This window comes from Euleptes europaea, chromosome 13 (genome assembly GCF_029931775.1).
Source record: "Euleptes europaea isolate rEulEur1 chromosome 13, rEulEur1.hap1, whole genome shotgun sequence".
In the NCBI taxonomy this organism is placed as follows: Eukaryota; Metazoa; Chordata; class Lepidosauria; order Squamata; family Sphaerodactylidae; genus Euleptes; species Euleptes europaea.
Genome location: NC_079324.1, coordinates 63,110,586 through 63,127,852, shown reverse-complemented (window position 1 = coordinate 63,127,852; position 17,267 = coordinate 63,110,586). Strand labels below are relative to the sequence as shown.

The 17,267-nt window shown below is 49.3% G+C and overlaps 1 protein-coding gene and 1 pseudogene across 1 annotated transcript; one reads left to right on the top strand and one right to left on the bottom strand.

The window, feature by feature from the left end:
* The first annotated feature begins 7,472 nt into the window (after nt 1-7,472).
* CMKLR1 (chemerin chemokine-like receptor 1) lies at nt 7,473-10,976 on the top strand. The gene is made up of 2 exons (XM_056859110.1): nt 7,473-7,484; nt 9,874-10,976. Exons 1-2 carry the CDS (start codon nt 7,473-7,475, stop codon nt 10,972-10,974), a joined length of 1,113 nt encoding a protein of 370 aa, XP_056715088.1. The 3' UTR covers nt 10,975-10,976.
* Nucleotides 10,977-12,238: 1,262 nt separating this feature from the next.
* LOC130485969 (mitotic checkpoint protein BUB3-like) lies at nt 12,239-13,066 on the bottom strand (annotated as a pseudogene).
* Between the last annotated feature and the right edge of the window lie 4,201 nt (nt 13,067-17,267).

Genomic DNA, 17,267 nt, shown 5'->3' with positions numbered 1-17,267 from the left:
AGGGTTTTAATTAACGGTCGGCTCAGATATTTATTGGAAAGGAAATTGCTACTTCCAGTCAGTTACTGGCTGCTGATGGCTGCTGAATCAGGGATTGGGGACCAGTTAGGAATTCAGCGCAGGTAGAGGCCCTCGTGTCTGGCTTCGGCCAAGCTGCAGAAGAGATTGGCTCTCTTTGCATGAGCGAAAGGGCTGCTGCAGCCTTCGCACAATCTCAGGCCATGCTCTTGGGGTGCAAAGGAGCTCCTGGGGCTCCTCTGCTGTTCTTCGTGGATTTCCAAAGTGGAGTGCATTCGTGCTCCATCAGCACTCGCAGGACCGGTTCCAGATTTTGTGGGCCTCAGGCAGTTCCCTGGGTCCTCCTCCCCTCCTCTGTCCACCACTAGGCTCTCCTACTCTACTTCCCTCCCACCCACCTGCTTCCTTCCCTTGTCTGCTCACAAGCCCTCCCACTTAGGGTTGCCAACTTCCAGGTCCTAGCTGGAGAACTCCTGCTATTACAACTGATCTCCAGCTGATAGAGATCAGTTCCCCTGGAGAAAATAGCCACTTTGGCAATTGCACTCTATGACATTGAAGTCCCTCCCCTCCCCAAGCCTCACCATCCTCAGGCTCTGCCTCAAAAACCTCCCTCGGGTGGTGAAGAGGGACCTGGCAACTGGAGTGCCCCCTTGAGGTCGCTCCCCAAATCCTGCCCTCCCCAGGTTCCACCCCCCAAATCTCCAGGAATTTCCCAACCTGGAGTTGGAAACCCTAGGCAAAAGGCCTTGGAAGTGGAGCCCAGGTCTCTGTGGGAATGGAAGGACTTTCCCTCCGGGCCTCTGAGCAAAGGGGAGGCTCTGAGTGCCGGTCCCGTCGCCACCTTCCTCAACACCCTCCTCCTTTCCAAGTCCAGATATCTTGCATGCCGAACCACTGACGGTGTGTACTCAAAGCGGTCCCCGACCGACTCCGCACACATCCTTATCTCCCTTCTGGAAAGTAATGACTTAGGAAAACAAACAGAGAGAAGCGTATAATGCATCTGCACAGATAAGCAAGCTTTTCTCTTTGGGAGCTGCCAGATTTCCAGTCCCTGGAGGGCAGGGAGAGACTGTGAGAGAATCAGAAAGAGGCCCATCTGCTGGACATAAGGTTGCCAACCTCCAGGTGGTGACTGGAGATCTCCCACTATTACAACATCTCCAGGCGACAGAGGTCAGTTCCCCTGGAGGAAATGGCTTCTTTGGCAATAGGACTCTATGGCATTGAAGTCTCTCCCCTTTCAAAACCCCGCCCTCTTTAGGCTCCACCTCCAAAATCTCCAGGTATTTCCCACCCTGGAGCTGGCGACCCTAGCTGGGCCTGCAGAGAGAACGGAGGAAATATACATATAGGATATAAGAAAGCTGTGCTCTGCTCTGTGGGGAATCAAACCTGGTTCTCCAGATCAGAGGTCGCCGCTCATGTGGAGGAGTGGGGAGTCAAACCCGGTTCTCCAGATCAGGGTCCAGCGCTCCAAACCACCGCTCTTAACCACCACGCTGGCTCTCAGATCTTTTTGCAGTGAGGTGGGAGCCTGGAGCCCTTGACAGAGGCTGGGAGGGATGCAGATAATTCACCAAGCTGTGAAGGGGTGCATGCCAGGAGAGACAGATGGAAGGAAGTTAGCAGGCAGTGGACGTCCCCCGCTGCCTATCTGGAGAACGTATGTCATGTGGCCCCCTTGCGTTCTTCTCATCTCCCCCCCACCAGCTTGTGCAATTTGGTTTTATTGCTTTGTCCTTCCTTGGGTTTCTCTCTGTGTGTGTTGTTCTCCCTGGGGGAAGGTCTAGCCCTCACACTTCATTTATTGGAACTGGGAGAAATTTCTGGACGTTGATAAGAAATGGATGGGAAAGGCAGTGAGCCCTGGAAGTCACGTTGGGATGGATTTTGTTTTGGGGCTTCACTGTTGTTCCATTCAAGTGAGGACTGAATTTCTTCCCTCTTTGGAAAACTGCCAGAGTGGGAGATTTAGGGTACAGCCTAGAGTTACCAACCTCCAGGTGGGGCCTGGAGTTCTCCGAGAACTGCAACGAATCTCTAGACTACAGAGACCAGTTACCCTGGAGGAAATGGCAGCTTCAGAGGCCAGACTCCTCCTCCCAGAGTCCACCCTCTGTGCCCTGTCCTCCCCCACCCCCCTCACAGTTCAAGATAGGGATTCCAGCCTCCAGGTGGAAATTGGGGATCCCACAGAATTACAGCTCATCTCGACTACAGAGATCAGTTCCCCTTGAGAAAATGGATGCTATGGGGGAAGATTCTGTGGCATTGTACCCCGAGGTCCCTGTTCTCCACAGGCTCCACCCCCAAATCTCCAGGAGTTTCCCTACCTGGAGCTGGCAACCCAACTCCCAACCCCTGCCGGTGAACAGGGTGGACCTGGCGACCCCACGTTCTCGATCTTCTGTCTTGTTTAGGGTTGCCTTCTATGGGACGGAAAATACCTGAGATTTTGAGAGTGAACCTTGGGGAGGGAGGGGATCGGGGAGGGGAGGGACCTTAGCAGGGTATAGAGGCCACCCTCCAAAGCTGCCATTTTCTCCAGGGGAACTGATCTCAGTCATCTGGGGATCCGTTGTAATTCCGGGAGATCTCCATGCCCCACCTGGAAGCTGGCAATCCTTGTCCATCTCCCCACATGCCTTTGCATCCTTAGGCCCCTGCTGGATCCGCCCCTCTTTGCTTCACCCCGTCTGCTGGTGCTGGGGTCAGAACAGCCAGACCGATGGCAGGCAGAGATATCAAGAGGATAGGAAGCCAATGAGTTGGGGGCAGCCAATGTCCCTTCTGACTGACTGGCAGATGGAGCTGGAGGCAGAGCTCCGCCATCCTTATGGATGGGTCCAAACAAGGTAATTTTGCCTCCAGTCTATGCCCATTGGTTTAGATCCAGAGAATGTCACAACCTTGCCTTTCAAGGATTTTTTGTCTTTGAAGATCCCATCCAGAACCAGCTGGCAAACCTTAAGAGGCATTCCTCTGGGCTGGACGAAAGGTTTTGAGCAGTGGCCAAAGAGGGCATGAAAATAGGGTCGCCAACCTCCAGGTTGTAGCTGGAGATCTCCTGGTATTACAACTGATCTCCAGCCGATAGAGATCAGTTCACCTGGAGAAAATGGCTGCTTTGGTAATTGGACTCTATGGCATTGCAGTCCCTCCCCTCCCCAAACCCCGCCCTCCTCAGGCTCCACCCCAAAAACCTCCTGCCGGTGGCGAAAAGGGACCTGTCAACCCTACATGAAAGTCACAGGCCTCTCTGATTGTCTCAGCCTGATTTCCAGCACTCAAAGGTATACTGCCTCTGAACATAGAAGTTCCGTTTAGCTGGCTACAATCTTCCTCAACAAGTGAGGCTACCACGTGTCCAGGTGGGCCTTCAGAGAGATGACTGGAAATCCAGCAGTCGTGTGGGTCTGCAGTAGAACAGCTTGACTGGAGTGTGGGAGCACCTTAGGGGCCCACAAGATTTTCATGGTCTAAGCTTTTGAGAGTCCAAGCTCCCTTCGTCAGATGGGAGTCCAGAGATTTACCATTCACATGGAAAAAGCCAAATCCCACCAGGCATACTCAAGTCCTTGGACAAGCGTAACATAGCTCTCTGGGTCCCAGCTGTCATTCCTTCCTCCCCTTTCTTTTTTACAAAGGACCATCTTAAGGACAAATACTTTTTTAAGTGATTTTTTGTGCTCCTCCATTTTCCAGGAATGGATGTTTCTGAGATGGCCAGTATAAATAGAAAATAGCAGATTTAAAAAAACAGTAATCTTGCCCATAGAAAGACTCATTCATTAAGAAGGCGGATGCAACCCTTGGAGGCTGGGTACCTTGGTCTAAATTTGAAACTCTGACGGCAGAAAGAAAGTCTGTCTGTGAGCAACAGAGCCGCCGTGTCCCGCTACAGGGAGGAACGGGGCCACCTTCCCCTCCCTTTGGACACTCCGTTTCCTGAGCTCTGCCAGGGCACAGCACGTCCAGCCAGGCGTTCCTTCCACATCTGCTCCAGGCGTTCCTTCCACATCTGCTTGCGACTGTCATTACTCACATGCCTACACTCCCTCGCAGCCGGATTCCAAGGAAAAAAGCCGGTGACAAGCTCAGTTTGACTCGCTTGGAAGTTCTGGCAAGGCGGGGGAGGCTTTCTTGTCTTCCCAACAACCCACACTTTGGGAACTTTGGTTGAACACACACGAACACGTGAAGCTGCCTTCTACTGAATCGGATCCTTGGTCCATCAAAATCAGTATTCTCTACTCAGACCGGCAGCGTCTCTCCAGCGTCTCAGGCTGAGGTCTTTCACGTCACCTACCTGCCTAGTCCCTTTAACTGGAGATGCCAGGGATTGAACTGGGACCTTCTGCATGCCAAGCAGATGCTCTCCCACTGAGCCACAGCCCCATACTAGAAAGCCTTCACATGAACACATACAGCTGCCTTCTACTGAATCAGACCCCCCCCTTGGTCCATCAAAGCCAGTATTGTCTACTCAGACCGGCAGCAGCTCTCCAGGGTCTCAGGCAGAGGTCTTTCACATCACCCACTTGCCTAGTCCCTTTAACTGGAGATGCCAGGGATTGAAGCTGGGACCTTCTGCATGCCAAGCAGAGGCTCTACCACTGAGCCATAGCCCTTCCCCTAGGTTGTTTCTAGGTGCAGCCTCAGGAGGGGCAGGGGATGCTGGTCTGTAAGGAACGCAGGCTCGTCAAGCACAGACCCAAAAGCCCAGCTCAGTAGGAGGGAAAGATGGGCGGAAGCAGCTCCGTTCCAGAGGGAAGCCGTGTTAATATAAAGCAAAGTCGATAATATTGGCAATATTAAGCCAAAAATCCAGTGGCACCTGAAAGGCTAACAACCTCTATTCCAGCAAGAGCTTTTCAAGCGTCAGAGCTGGCTTCTGCAGATGCTTATGGGAAGGAAATCATTTTGGAGATTTCTCATAACCAAAATAAACATGGGGGGAAGGGAGAAAGAGGAGGAGTTAGAGCAGGGAAAGGCTTGGTGTGAATCTTGTCAAGCATCTTTCAAGTGCCCGTACCTGCCTAAGGAGCTGGAATGGATTTGGTTGTTACACATAATGCATAGGGTTGCCAACCTCCAGGTACTAGCTGGAGATCTCCTGCTGTTACAACTGAACTCCAGCCAATAGAGATCAGTTCACCTGGAGAAGATGGCCACTTTGGCAGTTGGACTCTATGGCATTGATGTCCCTTCCCTCCCCAAACCCCGCCCTCCTCAGGCTCTGCCCCAAAAAAACTCTTGCCAGTGGCAAAGAGGGACATGGCAACCCTTGCTGGGGAGGCCTGTCTGTATGATTGGAGCTGGCGGGGGGGTTGTCTGTAAGCAAGAAAAGGCCTGCTGCCCCACAAGGCTTGTGGAAGAGAAACATCCTGTATGTCTGTGAAGATGCACTGAAGTGGTTTAAGTTGTGAGCTGCGGGTGAGAACCAGTGGCTTTCTGTCGTTACCTCCTTTGGGCCTGCTTGTAGCCGTCTGCTATTGTTGCTCTGCTCCTCTACTTTTCTTGGGTGGGGGAGGGCGTCGTCACCCAAAAATGCTTTCTGCAACTCCTTCAGGTGAGAGTCCCTGTCTGCGGAACTGGAGCAAATGAGACTGTGTGTTCTTCTGGGTGGCAGCTGAAAGCAGGCAGAACCGCACAAGCCATCGTCAGAGACGGCTGCGCCTTCATGCAGCCCTTGGATGGGTTTAAAGAGCTTCATGGGCGTTCCTTGTGTAGTACCCCACCCAGGCCCTGATTGGCTGAGCTGGTGCAGCATCATGGAATGTTCCAAGGCACAGGGAAGTGGGGCGAGAAGGGGCTAATGAATAGGGTTGCCAACCTCCAGGTACTATCTGGAGATCTCCTGCTATTACAATTGATCTCCAGCTGATAGAGATCAGTTCCTCTGGATAAAATGACCGCTTTGGCCATTGGACACTATGGCATTGAAGTCCCTCCCCTCCCCAAATCCTGCCCTCCTCACACTCCACCCAAAAAACCTCCCTCCGGTGGTGAAGAGGGACCTGGCAACCCTACTAATGAAACAACCTCACAGCACCAAAGAGCAGGAGCGATTGGATTCTCTGGGGAGGAGGATATGCTCAGGAGGCTGGGTGGCCGACGGACGTGGGACAGAGCAGCTGGCAACCTGGAAAAAGGCCCAGTCTGTTGCGACTGGGCAACATCACACCACCAGAAGGCCAGGAGAGGGACTGAGCGCCTCTGGCAAACAAGGGAGGGACCCAAGGGGAGAAGCATCATACTGCTACACCGAGATTGAGCGGGGAATTCTGCCAGTTGTGCCTTCTGCAAACCTATTCTCCAAGGGCCAAGCCGCAGCAGGGGTGGGGGTGGCTGAATTCACAGGTGGGTTTTTAACTTTACGACACCCCTGTTCAGTGAGTGAGTATTAATCTCCACATTGGCAGTGCGAAAGTCCCTTGACTGAGGATATATTGTGAGTCCGAGGCAAGATTTGCACCCAGGACTTCCTGGGTCACGGCAGCGTCTTAAAGTGAAGCTGTTCTGTTTCACCAGCTGTGTAAATGCAGTAATCCAGGAGGAAGTATCTGCTTGCCAGGGGTTTTTGCTCTGTGAGGAAAAGCCTCATGAGCTGCAAAATTAACCCAAATTATGCAACAGGAAATCCCATATTCCGCAGTCTCTTAGCCTCATTTGCTGTCTTTATTCTCCGGTTCTTACTGTTTTGGATAATTTAGTCTGGTTTTGCTGGATGACTTGAAATGGCACCATGGGAAGAAGGGACCAGGGAAGGAGGGGAGGAAATCAACCACATTCAGGAATACTGAAGTTCCATAAGAACCAAAGGGAATCACCACTGATGGGTGATGGTTTGGCAGTAGGGTTGCCAGGTCCCTCTTCGCCACCGGTGGGAGGTTTTGGGGGCGGAGCCCAAGGAGGGTGGGGTTTGGGAAGGGGAGGGACTTCAGTGCCATAGAGTCCAGTTGCCAAGGCAGCCATTTTCTCCAGGTGAACTGATCTCTATCTGCTGGAGATCAGTTGTAATAGCAGGAGATCTCCAGCTAGTACCTGGAGGAGGGAAAACCCTATTTGGCAGGTGGGTGATGGGGCTGGAAGGCAGCGGGGTGGATGGTGGATCCATTAATCTCTAGGCAGGATACCAGAAGCCTCGACGGCAGGAAAATCCAACCCAGAACCTCTACCTGGATTAGTAAATGAGAGATTATCGAATTTTGCTGCCCCATCTTTTAAATTTGAAAATCCCGGGTCTGATTTTGTTTCTCCCTTCAAGGAATTCAATCCCTGAGCTTTTTATTCCACACCATTTCCTGCTTCTTCAACATTTTTTGCCCATTACCATTTTTCAGCGTTACGTTTGCATGAGTTTAAGATATAAAATCTAGATTGTAGTACTGGAATGGTGTAGTAGGAACAACAATAGGCAAATATCGGCAACCGGACTGGGAGAAATGACGCATCCAGTGAGAAAGAACATATCCATGCATCTCTAGCCAGAGGGCGGTCTAGGAAAAAGGGATATTTTAGCTATATGGATCTGGACTCTACAATCAAACTGTCCAGTATTTGTTGACTGTTTAAAATTACTATTCTTTCTGAAGATTCCAGTGCAGACAAACTAGGGTTGCTAGGGTTGGGAAATTCCTGGAGATCTGGGGGTGAAGCCTGGGGGTTTGAAAAGGGGCAGGACCTCAGCAGGATACAATGCCACGGAGCCCCACCCTCCAAAGCAGCCATTTTCTCCAGGGGAACTGATCCATGCAGTCTGGAGACCGGTTGTAATCCTGGGAGATCTCCAGGCCCCACCCAGAGGTTGGCAACCCTCTCCCTCTCCTCCTGAAGCCTGTCAGGTGGGGTGGCCTCAAGCAGAGCCTGTGCTCTGGACTGGACTGCTCAATTTGTGTGGGGTTGGGGGACACAAGCAGAGAGGCAATTATAGGGCTTCAGCTTCTCAATTCTTGTTCCCTCTTGCCACCTGTTATTTTATTTTTGGAAGTTAAAGGTGGGCCTGCCCTGCACCAGCTGCGCTGCTGTTTCAGATAATCACATCCGAACTCTCCATTACAAAGCCACTTTGGGGTTTTTTGGGGGCCCTGCAACAAGGGCCGCTGCCCACCCCAGTCATTCCAAGGTGTTCTGTCCAGATCATTAGCTATGCAGCCAATGAATGACACCGGGGGGGGGGGGGTTGCGCATTTGCTTTAAAAACAAGGGGCTTCTGCTTGCTTGGTGGCGGGCCACACTGGTGGCCAGACGTTGGCAGAGGCTTAGGCAGGAAGTGAGAGGCTTCTAAATCAAGACATCCTGTCTGGTGTTTCAAGAAATGTGCTGACAGCGTTCAGCATTTGGGGGCAAGTGTATGTGTGTGTGTGGGGGGAACAGGAACGCTGGCAAAGTGAATCAGCAGAGAGAACGCCTGCTTTGCTCTGCAGAACAGCCGGGCCTCTTTCGATTTTGTCATAACTCACTGCAACATTCGAAGCTGTTCCTTTCTTTGCCGATGCTCTTACAGAGATACGGTTATTTGCTAGCTTCGGCACAAGCAAGCAATTCATGACAAGGACATCTTGGGTTTCACTGCTGGGAAGGTTGCCTTTTGTTGCCCCAGAGCATGCCCCTTCAGCCCAGAGGGTGTGTTCACCTGCAACACTTAACTTTTCTTCCTTTTGTTCATTTAGCGTTCCAAAAAAAAACCCTTGATCACCTTACTCCTATGCATTCGTGCTGGAATCAGTAAACCAGATACCACTTGTGCAGTGGAAGCATATTGGGTCCATGACCCCTGTTGGTAGAGTAATTAACACAGCAAAGGTGCACACATGAACACATGAAGCTGCCTTATACTGAATCAAACCCTTGGTCCATCAAGTCAGTATTGTCTGCTCAGACCGGCAGCGGCTCTCCAGGGTCTCAGGCTGAGGTCTTTCACATCACCTACCTGCCTAGTCCCTTTAACTGGAGATGCCGGGGATTGAACCTGGAACCTTCTGCATGCCAAGCAGATGCTCTACCGCTGAGCCACAGCCCCATACTAGAAAGCCTTCTTATGAACACATGAAGCTGCAAAATATTGTCAAAGGCTTTCACGGTCAGAGTTCATTGGTTCTTGTAGGTTATTTGGGCTGTGTAACCGTGGTCTTGGAATTTTCTTTCCTGACGTTTCGCCAGCAACTGTGGAAGGCATCTTCAGAGGATTAACACTGAAGGACAGTGTCTCTCTGAAGCTGCCTAGTCCCTTTAACTGGAGATGCCGGGGATTGAACCTGGAACCTTCTGCATGCCAAGCAGATGCTCGACCTCTGAGCCATAGCCGATTCCCACAACCTGATTAAAGTGTAAATAAAGTTTTATTTGGAAACTAACATACCTGATAGCAAAGAGGAGAGAGGTAGTATCTTAACTACATGACTAGCTGAGAGAGGGAGCAAGATGGAGAGTGGAACTTCCAAGAAGAAGGAAGATATTGCCCTAAGGCCATTGATGCGTGGCTGTTTCCTCGAGGTCACCTGGTGGACTACTTCAGGGCTTTCCTTTGACTATGCTTGCGTTTTCCGACCATCAGAGGTCGCCTTGCTCTCCATGCTTCCGTGCATTTCCCCCACGTTTTCTGGATGCTGGCTAAACAAGAATCCAGAAGACTCAGGCAAAACATGCAGAAAGAGTGAGGCAAGCTCTGATGGTCGGAAAATGCAAGCATAATCAAAGTGAAGCCCTGAAGTAGTTGACAGGGAGGGTGACTGCAAGGAAACAGCAATTGTAAGCCCGTTTGATTCTTCCATAAGTGATAGAGAAAGTCAGCCTATAAAAACCAACTCTTTTTCTTCTTCTAACTCCCCTTTGCTGTGATTGCAGGCCATAGGTGTGCTCACCACAATGAGGAGTCCGAATAATGATTCCGAGTATGACTATTATGGTGCTGATCATGAATACACGATCACCGAAGAGCTCTATGGCAAAGAACTGACATACGACACAAAGACCATTGCTCGGATTCTCACCGTTTTCATCTACAGCTTCACTTGCCTCCTGGGTTTAGTGGGCAATGGATTGGTCATCGGAATCATTGTGTTCAAGATGAAGAAGTCAGTCAATGCCATCTGGTTCCTCAACCTGGCTGTCGCCGACTTCTTGTTCAACGTCTTCCTGCCGCTGACGATCAGCTACACGGCCCTGGGCTATAACTGGGTGTTTGGCAGAGGCATGTGCAAAGTCAACTCCTTCCTCCTCATTCTCAACATGTACACCAGCATATTCTCGTTGGCTACCATCAGCATTGACCGCTGCATCTCAGTCGTTTTCCCGGTCTGGTCCCAAAACCACCGAAATCCTAAAATTGCGTACTTACTGTGTCCCCTTATCTGGATGCTCGGCATCTTAACGAGTTCCCCCTCCCTTGTTTTTAGGGACACTGAAACACATCCCTACAGAGGCAACATCATTTGTTTTAACAATTACTACTTGCCCAATTCTCCAAATGATCACTATCTACATGACATGAGACACATAACGGTAAATGTCACGAGATTCCTGGCTGGGTTCATCATGCCAATGACCGTTATCACAGTTTGTTACGTGATCATCATTTTCCGGCTAAGAAGGAACCGCCTCGCCAAGTCCAAAAGACCTTTGAGAATAATTGTTGCTATCATAATGACCTTCTTCTTATGCTGGTGTCCCTACCATGTCTTCAACCTTCTGGAAACGCAACACCACTTTGTCGTCGGTCCTGTGTTAGAGATTGGGTTGCCTATCGTGACCGCCATCGCTGTGGCTAACAGTTGCATGAACCCCATTCTTTACGTCTTCATGGGCCAAGATTTCAAAAAGTTTAAGGTGACCCTCCTGTCCAGAATGGTAAATGCACTGAGCGAGGACACTGTTCACTCATCTCTCCCCCGCAGGAGCTTCACGAAAGCCTCTTCCATGACAGAAAAAGAGACTATGTTACTCTGAGGTCTACAGAGATCTCTTTAATCTAATATCTGTCGATCTGCCATCATTTTTTGGTCTACCCATGGAGACAAAGAGGAGATTCAGTTGGGATTTATGATGGTTTTTAATCTGGATCGTGCTGGATGTATTGTTCTGTTATTTGCCAGCGTTGCCAGAAGGGACATGGATCTGTATTAACAAAACCCAGGTATTTGTAATCCGTTTTGACCACAAGAATCAACATGTTGACCTGGTCATTTTTCTGTATTGTATCTATAGCATCTTCCAGTTTCCCTCAAGCTTTGTCAGAGCTATATGTATGATAAGCACTTGCTCATATTCTCCTAGCAATCTTCAAGGCTGAGGAGGGATTTGAAGCCAGGCCTCCATAACCCAACCTCCATGCTGCAACACACTGGGCCTCAGCATTAATAGTATGGCAGCCACAGAACTAATGCTCTGTGGCTTTTCACACTCCCACTCTCTGAGTGGTGGGAAGATCAGGTAGCCTTTAACAGTTCATTTCCTTGGAATGAGAGAAAGCACCGAATCGGAATATAAATCCCAGTAGAGAGGCCATGATAGTCTGCTGCAGCAAAAAAGCAATAGAAGAATCCTGTGGCACCTTAAGGACAAACAATTATTGTAGCGAGGGTGGCCAGGTCCCCTCTTCACCACCGACAGGAGGTTTTTGGGGCAGAGCCTGAGGAGGGCGGGGTTTGGGGAATGACTTCAAAGCCATAGAGTCCAATTGCCAAAGCGGCCATTTTCTCCAGGTGAACTGATCTCTATCTGTTGTAGATCAGTTGTAATAGCAGGAGATCTCCAGCTGTTACCTACTCACAAGGTGCCTGTTGTGGGGAGGGGAAAGGAAGGCAATTGTAAGCCGGTTTGATTCTCCTTAAAAGGTAGAGAAAGTTGGTATATAAACACCAATTCCTTTCTTCTTCAGATCTCAGAAGCAGGCCCTGGTTAGCATTTGGATGGGCAGCCTCCAAGGAATACCAGGGTCATGATGTGGAGGCAGGCAATGGCAAATCATTTCCAAATGTCTCTTGCCTTGAAAACCCTGTGGGGTTGCCATATGTCAGCTATGACTTGAGGGCACAAAAAATATTTGCCCATGTCAAGGTGAGGCAGGCATGGACAGGCACACAGACAGGCAGAGTTACTTCTAAAGCACGGTCTATGATCCCATCCCTCCACCCCAGGGATTGGACACTGGCCAACCGAAGGGGGTCTGTGGTGAAAGCAAGAAGGTACAAGCTAACAGAACAAGATGATACTAAATGATTACACAAACACTATTTTTAGTGAAAGCGTTATTGGAAACAGATCTTTACTTGATCAACGGATTTACTTCAAGCTAGTCTTGCCAAAAGTAGGTGGAGAAAAGTAATAGAAATTTTCTTGGTCAGAAGTCAAGTAGACTTGGATTTTGTTTCGGCATCTGTCACTTGGCGAATGCAGATATCATCTTCAGGATATTCAATGTCATCCATTTCATACATATATGAGGATGCTATTGCAAGAATAGTTCCATCATTGCTGAAAGCAAGTGATGCTATGCTGGTAGGATAACGGTGGAACTGGCAGAGTCTTTTTTTATTGAATGGATCCCAAATATTAACGAAGCCATCATAACCACCTGTAGCAAATGTATTGAGGACATTGTGAAATGAGATGGCATTTACTGGATAAATCTGCTCAGTGTTATTCTCCTTCAGCCTGTGACATTTGAAAGCATATTTCTTCTTCTGTAACTTGGATCCAAATACTCAACTGCAACATGACCTTCTGTAGAGCTTAACACATAACCCTGTTTGTTAGGAAATGCTCTGATACAACGGGTCTGATATGTAAGACCTGATTCTCTTCTCTTTTGAATATAGCCCATGTTCCGCAAGTCCCACACCAGAACTCTCCCCCCAGCTGTTCCTACAATCAGTCTGTCACCAGATACAGACAATGTACACACCTTTTCAGGTTATGAAAATGTTCCTGTATTATAGGGTGTTCTGGGATCCCATAATTTAATGGTCTGATCCCAACTTCCTGTTACCATTACATTAATCTCTGGACAACATTCCACACAGCTGATTGGTGTAGCCATGTGAAGCGCAGCTCCTCTGTCCTCCCAACATAGATATTTATGGTGGCCACCGCCTGCATGTTTTCAAATGACTAACTATGAGGGCTCAAAACCGGCTTAATAAATAAACCACCAAAGCTAAGTTCTCCAAATTTTGAGCCAGCGTTCAGATTCTCCTGCATTCCATGTGGGCAGACACCCAGAAAACACCCATCCATGAGTTCTGATACATATTTAGAGTGATGCAGATTTCCCACCCCTCCAGCAATTTCATTTTTCCCCATGATATATAAAGCATGCCTCAAAAATGCATTGTTTCGTATAACCTGTCAGGCAACTTTCTTCCTCTTTTTTGTTGCCTTTTCTGGGAGATTTCGTAGCCCATTAATAAACCTTTCCCCAAAAGGTGGACTGAGCTATTCTGTCTATCCAATTTCATGCACGGTTAATTTGGGAGATAATTCATGTTTTTTTTTCCCTCACTGCCTGGACAGAGGCGGTGGGCAGAAGCCAGTGCTGGGGACACACAGATGTGTTTATTTCACTGGGTGCAACATTCAAAAAGCCTTTTTTTGGCAGACCTCATTGAGGCGACCGGGCTACACACATTAAATTGGGCTTGGGGAGGAACAAGCGCAGGGGGGGGGAGGGGGGGGAGAGACAAACAACTTGAAAACCCCCTCCTAACCCAAACCTCCCCCTCCAGGCTATCAGAAGCTCATAGTGGTTTGAGACAGCCAATTCCCTCCTTTGTTTTCTTGTTTCCCCCCTCTTGACTGAGTTTCAATAAATTGGGCACTTTCACACAGCCCAAATGATGCACTTTCAATCCACTTTCAGTGCACCTTAACGATTGTTTGCAAGTGGGCTTTGCCAGTTCACACAGTAGAATCCACCCTCAAAGTGCACTGAAAGGGGATTGAAAGTGCGTTATTTGGGCGGTGTGAACGTGCCCTTAAGAGCAGCCAAAGGCGTGCCGGCAAGTGGGGCGGGCTTGTTCACATGTTGTGTGAACATGTCCATGGCTCTCTTTCCCCTTTGAGGGCAAATGTATTTAAGTAAATGTTTTCCTCTGAAAGCAAACAGGGACACTTAAAGGTAAAAAGGAGGAGGAGGAAGAAGAAGAAGAAGAGGAGTTGATTTTTATATGCCGACTTTCTCTACCACAAGGAAGAATCAAACCATCTTACAATCACCTTCCCCTCCCCACAACAGACACCCTGTGAGGTAGGTGGGGCTGAGAGAGTGTGACTAGCCCAAGGTCACCCAGCTGGCTTCATGTGTAGGAGTGGGGAATCAAACCCGGTTCACCAGATTAGCCTCTGCCGCTCATATGGAGGAGTGGGGAATCAAACCTGGTTCTCCAGATCAGACTCCACTGCTCCAAACCACTGCTTTTAACCACTACACCACTCTGTCTGGAAGAACAGACGTGTCCTGTTTTCTCCTGACAATATCCTAGATTTTGACTCTGGCCTTCTTTTCGGTGGAGCTGAGCAGCCATTTTGAATCTGCCCCTCTTTTATGGTGCTGCCTGCTTATGACAGCAGCCACGGAAGCTGCCAGGTCTCCGTGGGGTGCAGTCACGTGCTTCTCTTCAGCGTTGCGAGCGCGCAGCAGGCATCACGCCCAGGGACGCTGCAAAGAACAACACCGCTTAGTGCCTCCAGCCTTTAATCTGTAGAATGTTTAGCACATTTCGGCTAATTAATCAAAGTGTCATAGAAGCAGGGCAAGTCTGCCTGGAGGCTTCTTCCTGGTAGGGAAGACGAACAAGCAACAAGAAAAAATCTCGTCATTCTCTGAGCTGGAACACCATTTAGGATATGGGCTGACTCATGGCTAGGGTTGCCAACCTTCAGGCAGGACCGAGAGATCTCCCAGAATTACCAGTGATCTCCAGACTACAGTGATCTGTTTCCATGGGGAAATGGCTGCTTTAGAGAGGCTAGATTCAAGTCCAGTAGCGTCCGAGAGACCAACAAGATTTTCAGGGTACGAGCTTTTGAGAGCAAAGCTCTCTTCGCCAGGTACAAGCAGGAATGGAGATCTCTGAGTCCTTCTATCCCAGTCAGAAGATGAGAGAGGTGTCGCACAGAAAGGACACGGAGGGTGCAAAGGTACAACGCAAAATGTAACCAGCCAGCTTGATTAGAGCAGAGGATAAATGTTTAGGGGCAGAAAATTAGCATCTGTAGTGAGACAAGCTAGATTCCAGTACCACCTTAGACAGCAACAAGATTTTCAAAGGATCGGTTTTCGAGAGTCCAAGCTTCCTTCATTAGTCAAAGGGAGCTTTGACTCTCTAAAGCTTCTACCCTGAAAATCTTGTTGTCCGACTTGAATCTAGCTCTTCTACTGTAGACCAACACGGCTACCCTCTGAAAACTGTAGTGAGATAAGAATCCCATGTCCCTATTCAGTCCTGGGAGGAAAGTCTATTGTTTTGAATTTGTGAGTGAGTGGACTCTGGCCTCAGTGGGCCATAATGGCACAAAGTCCCCTCTCCGAAGTGCCCCCTTCTCTAGGGGAGCTGATCTCTGTCCTCTAGAGATCAGCTGTCATTCCAGGGAGATCGCCAGGCCCCACCTAGACGTTGGAAACTCTACCACTGGAGTCAATGCTGAATCCTTGTTGGGTTCAGCCACAAAGGAGGAGAGAGCCGTAAAGAAAGAGAAGATTTGAGGCCGCTATGAAATGGCTGGCAGGATAAAACCCCTGTGCAGCAGCAGCATCTGAAAGTGCCTTCTTCAGCGCCATGATTGTCGAGTGTGGCTTTTACAGCCCCCGACACCAGCCCCCAAAGGCCCAAGTGCAACATATAACCGGCTAAGTTAATGGGCAGATTGACTACTGGGGTTGGATCCAGAGGATTTTTAAGCACCTAAAACTCATTGTCATCCGTCCTGGGGGCTGTAAAGCAAGTGGAGTCAAAGAGCCGCATGTGCCAAATGGAAGCGAAAAGCAACAGAAAGCGACACTGTAAGGAAGAGGCTTTGGAGGGATATTATCAATGCGAGAAGATGAGAATGATATGGCTTCTCTCCCATTTCTTCTTTTTAAAAAAGCTTAAACTTGGTATTTGATTATCTTTGAAAGAGCCCCGTGGCGCAGAGAGGTAAGCTGCAGTACTGCAGTGAAAAGCTCTGCTCACGACCTGAGTTCAATCCCGACGGAAGTCGGTTTCAGGTAGCCGGCTCAAGGTTGACTCAGCCTTCCATCCTTCTGTGGTTGGTAAAATGAGTACCCAGCTTGCTGGGGGTGGGTGGGTGTAAAGCACAGACGACTGGGGAAGGCAACGGCAAACCACCCTGTAAACACAGTCTGCCTAGTAAACGTTGGGATGTGAGGTCACCCCATGGGTAACCAGCTTGACCCGGTGCTTGTATTTGGTTTGAAGAGGCTGTAGGCCTGGAGATGGTTAAGAACTGGCCTTTGATAAAGAGGGCATTCTGACACAGATGTGCCAAGAGGCAGAAGAGTCCATACGTCATTCAAGCCACTGGCATGGTTGCCCAGCCTTGGGCAGTTGGACTAGGGCTGCCTGCTCTGGGTTAGAAAATTCCTGGCTGTTTAGGGGTGGAGCCTGGGGAGGGTTGGGTTGGGTTAGGGAGGACTTCAACAGAGTAAAATGCCATAGAGCCCCAGCCTCCAAAGTTGCTGTTTTCTCTGTCATCTGAAGATCAGTGGTAATTCTGGGAGATCCCTGGCCCCACCTGGAGGTTGGCAACCCTACTTGCCGCCCGATTACATCGGGGCCTCAAGATGCCTAGTAGAATGAATTACAGTTTGGAGACACTGGAGGCGATACATGCCAACTCCACTGATCAGAGGAAGGATTCATACACTACTCTCAATGCACAATAAGAAAAAACCTACTCGATTTCATCCCCCCCTCCCACAGCTGCAGGGTTGCTGGCAAAGCAATGAAAAATGGCCACCAAGAAGAAATACATCTGAATAAATGCAAAGTGTTTCATGCTCTCCCACATCCCTGAGCAGTTAGAAGTTTCATGGGCTGAACTTCCTGTGTACTTTGGATGTGTGTCAGAGGGAGAAGGAGAGAGAGAGAATACACTGGAGACTTAATGGTGCTCTTGGAATATATGCTATATTTACAAATATGCAAGTAGAACACAGGTGGAGGAAAAAAAGCACTCCTATAGAGCAGGGATATGTTACCCCATATCAAATCTGGGGGGTGGGGAGAGAAGATGCTCCC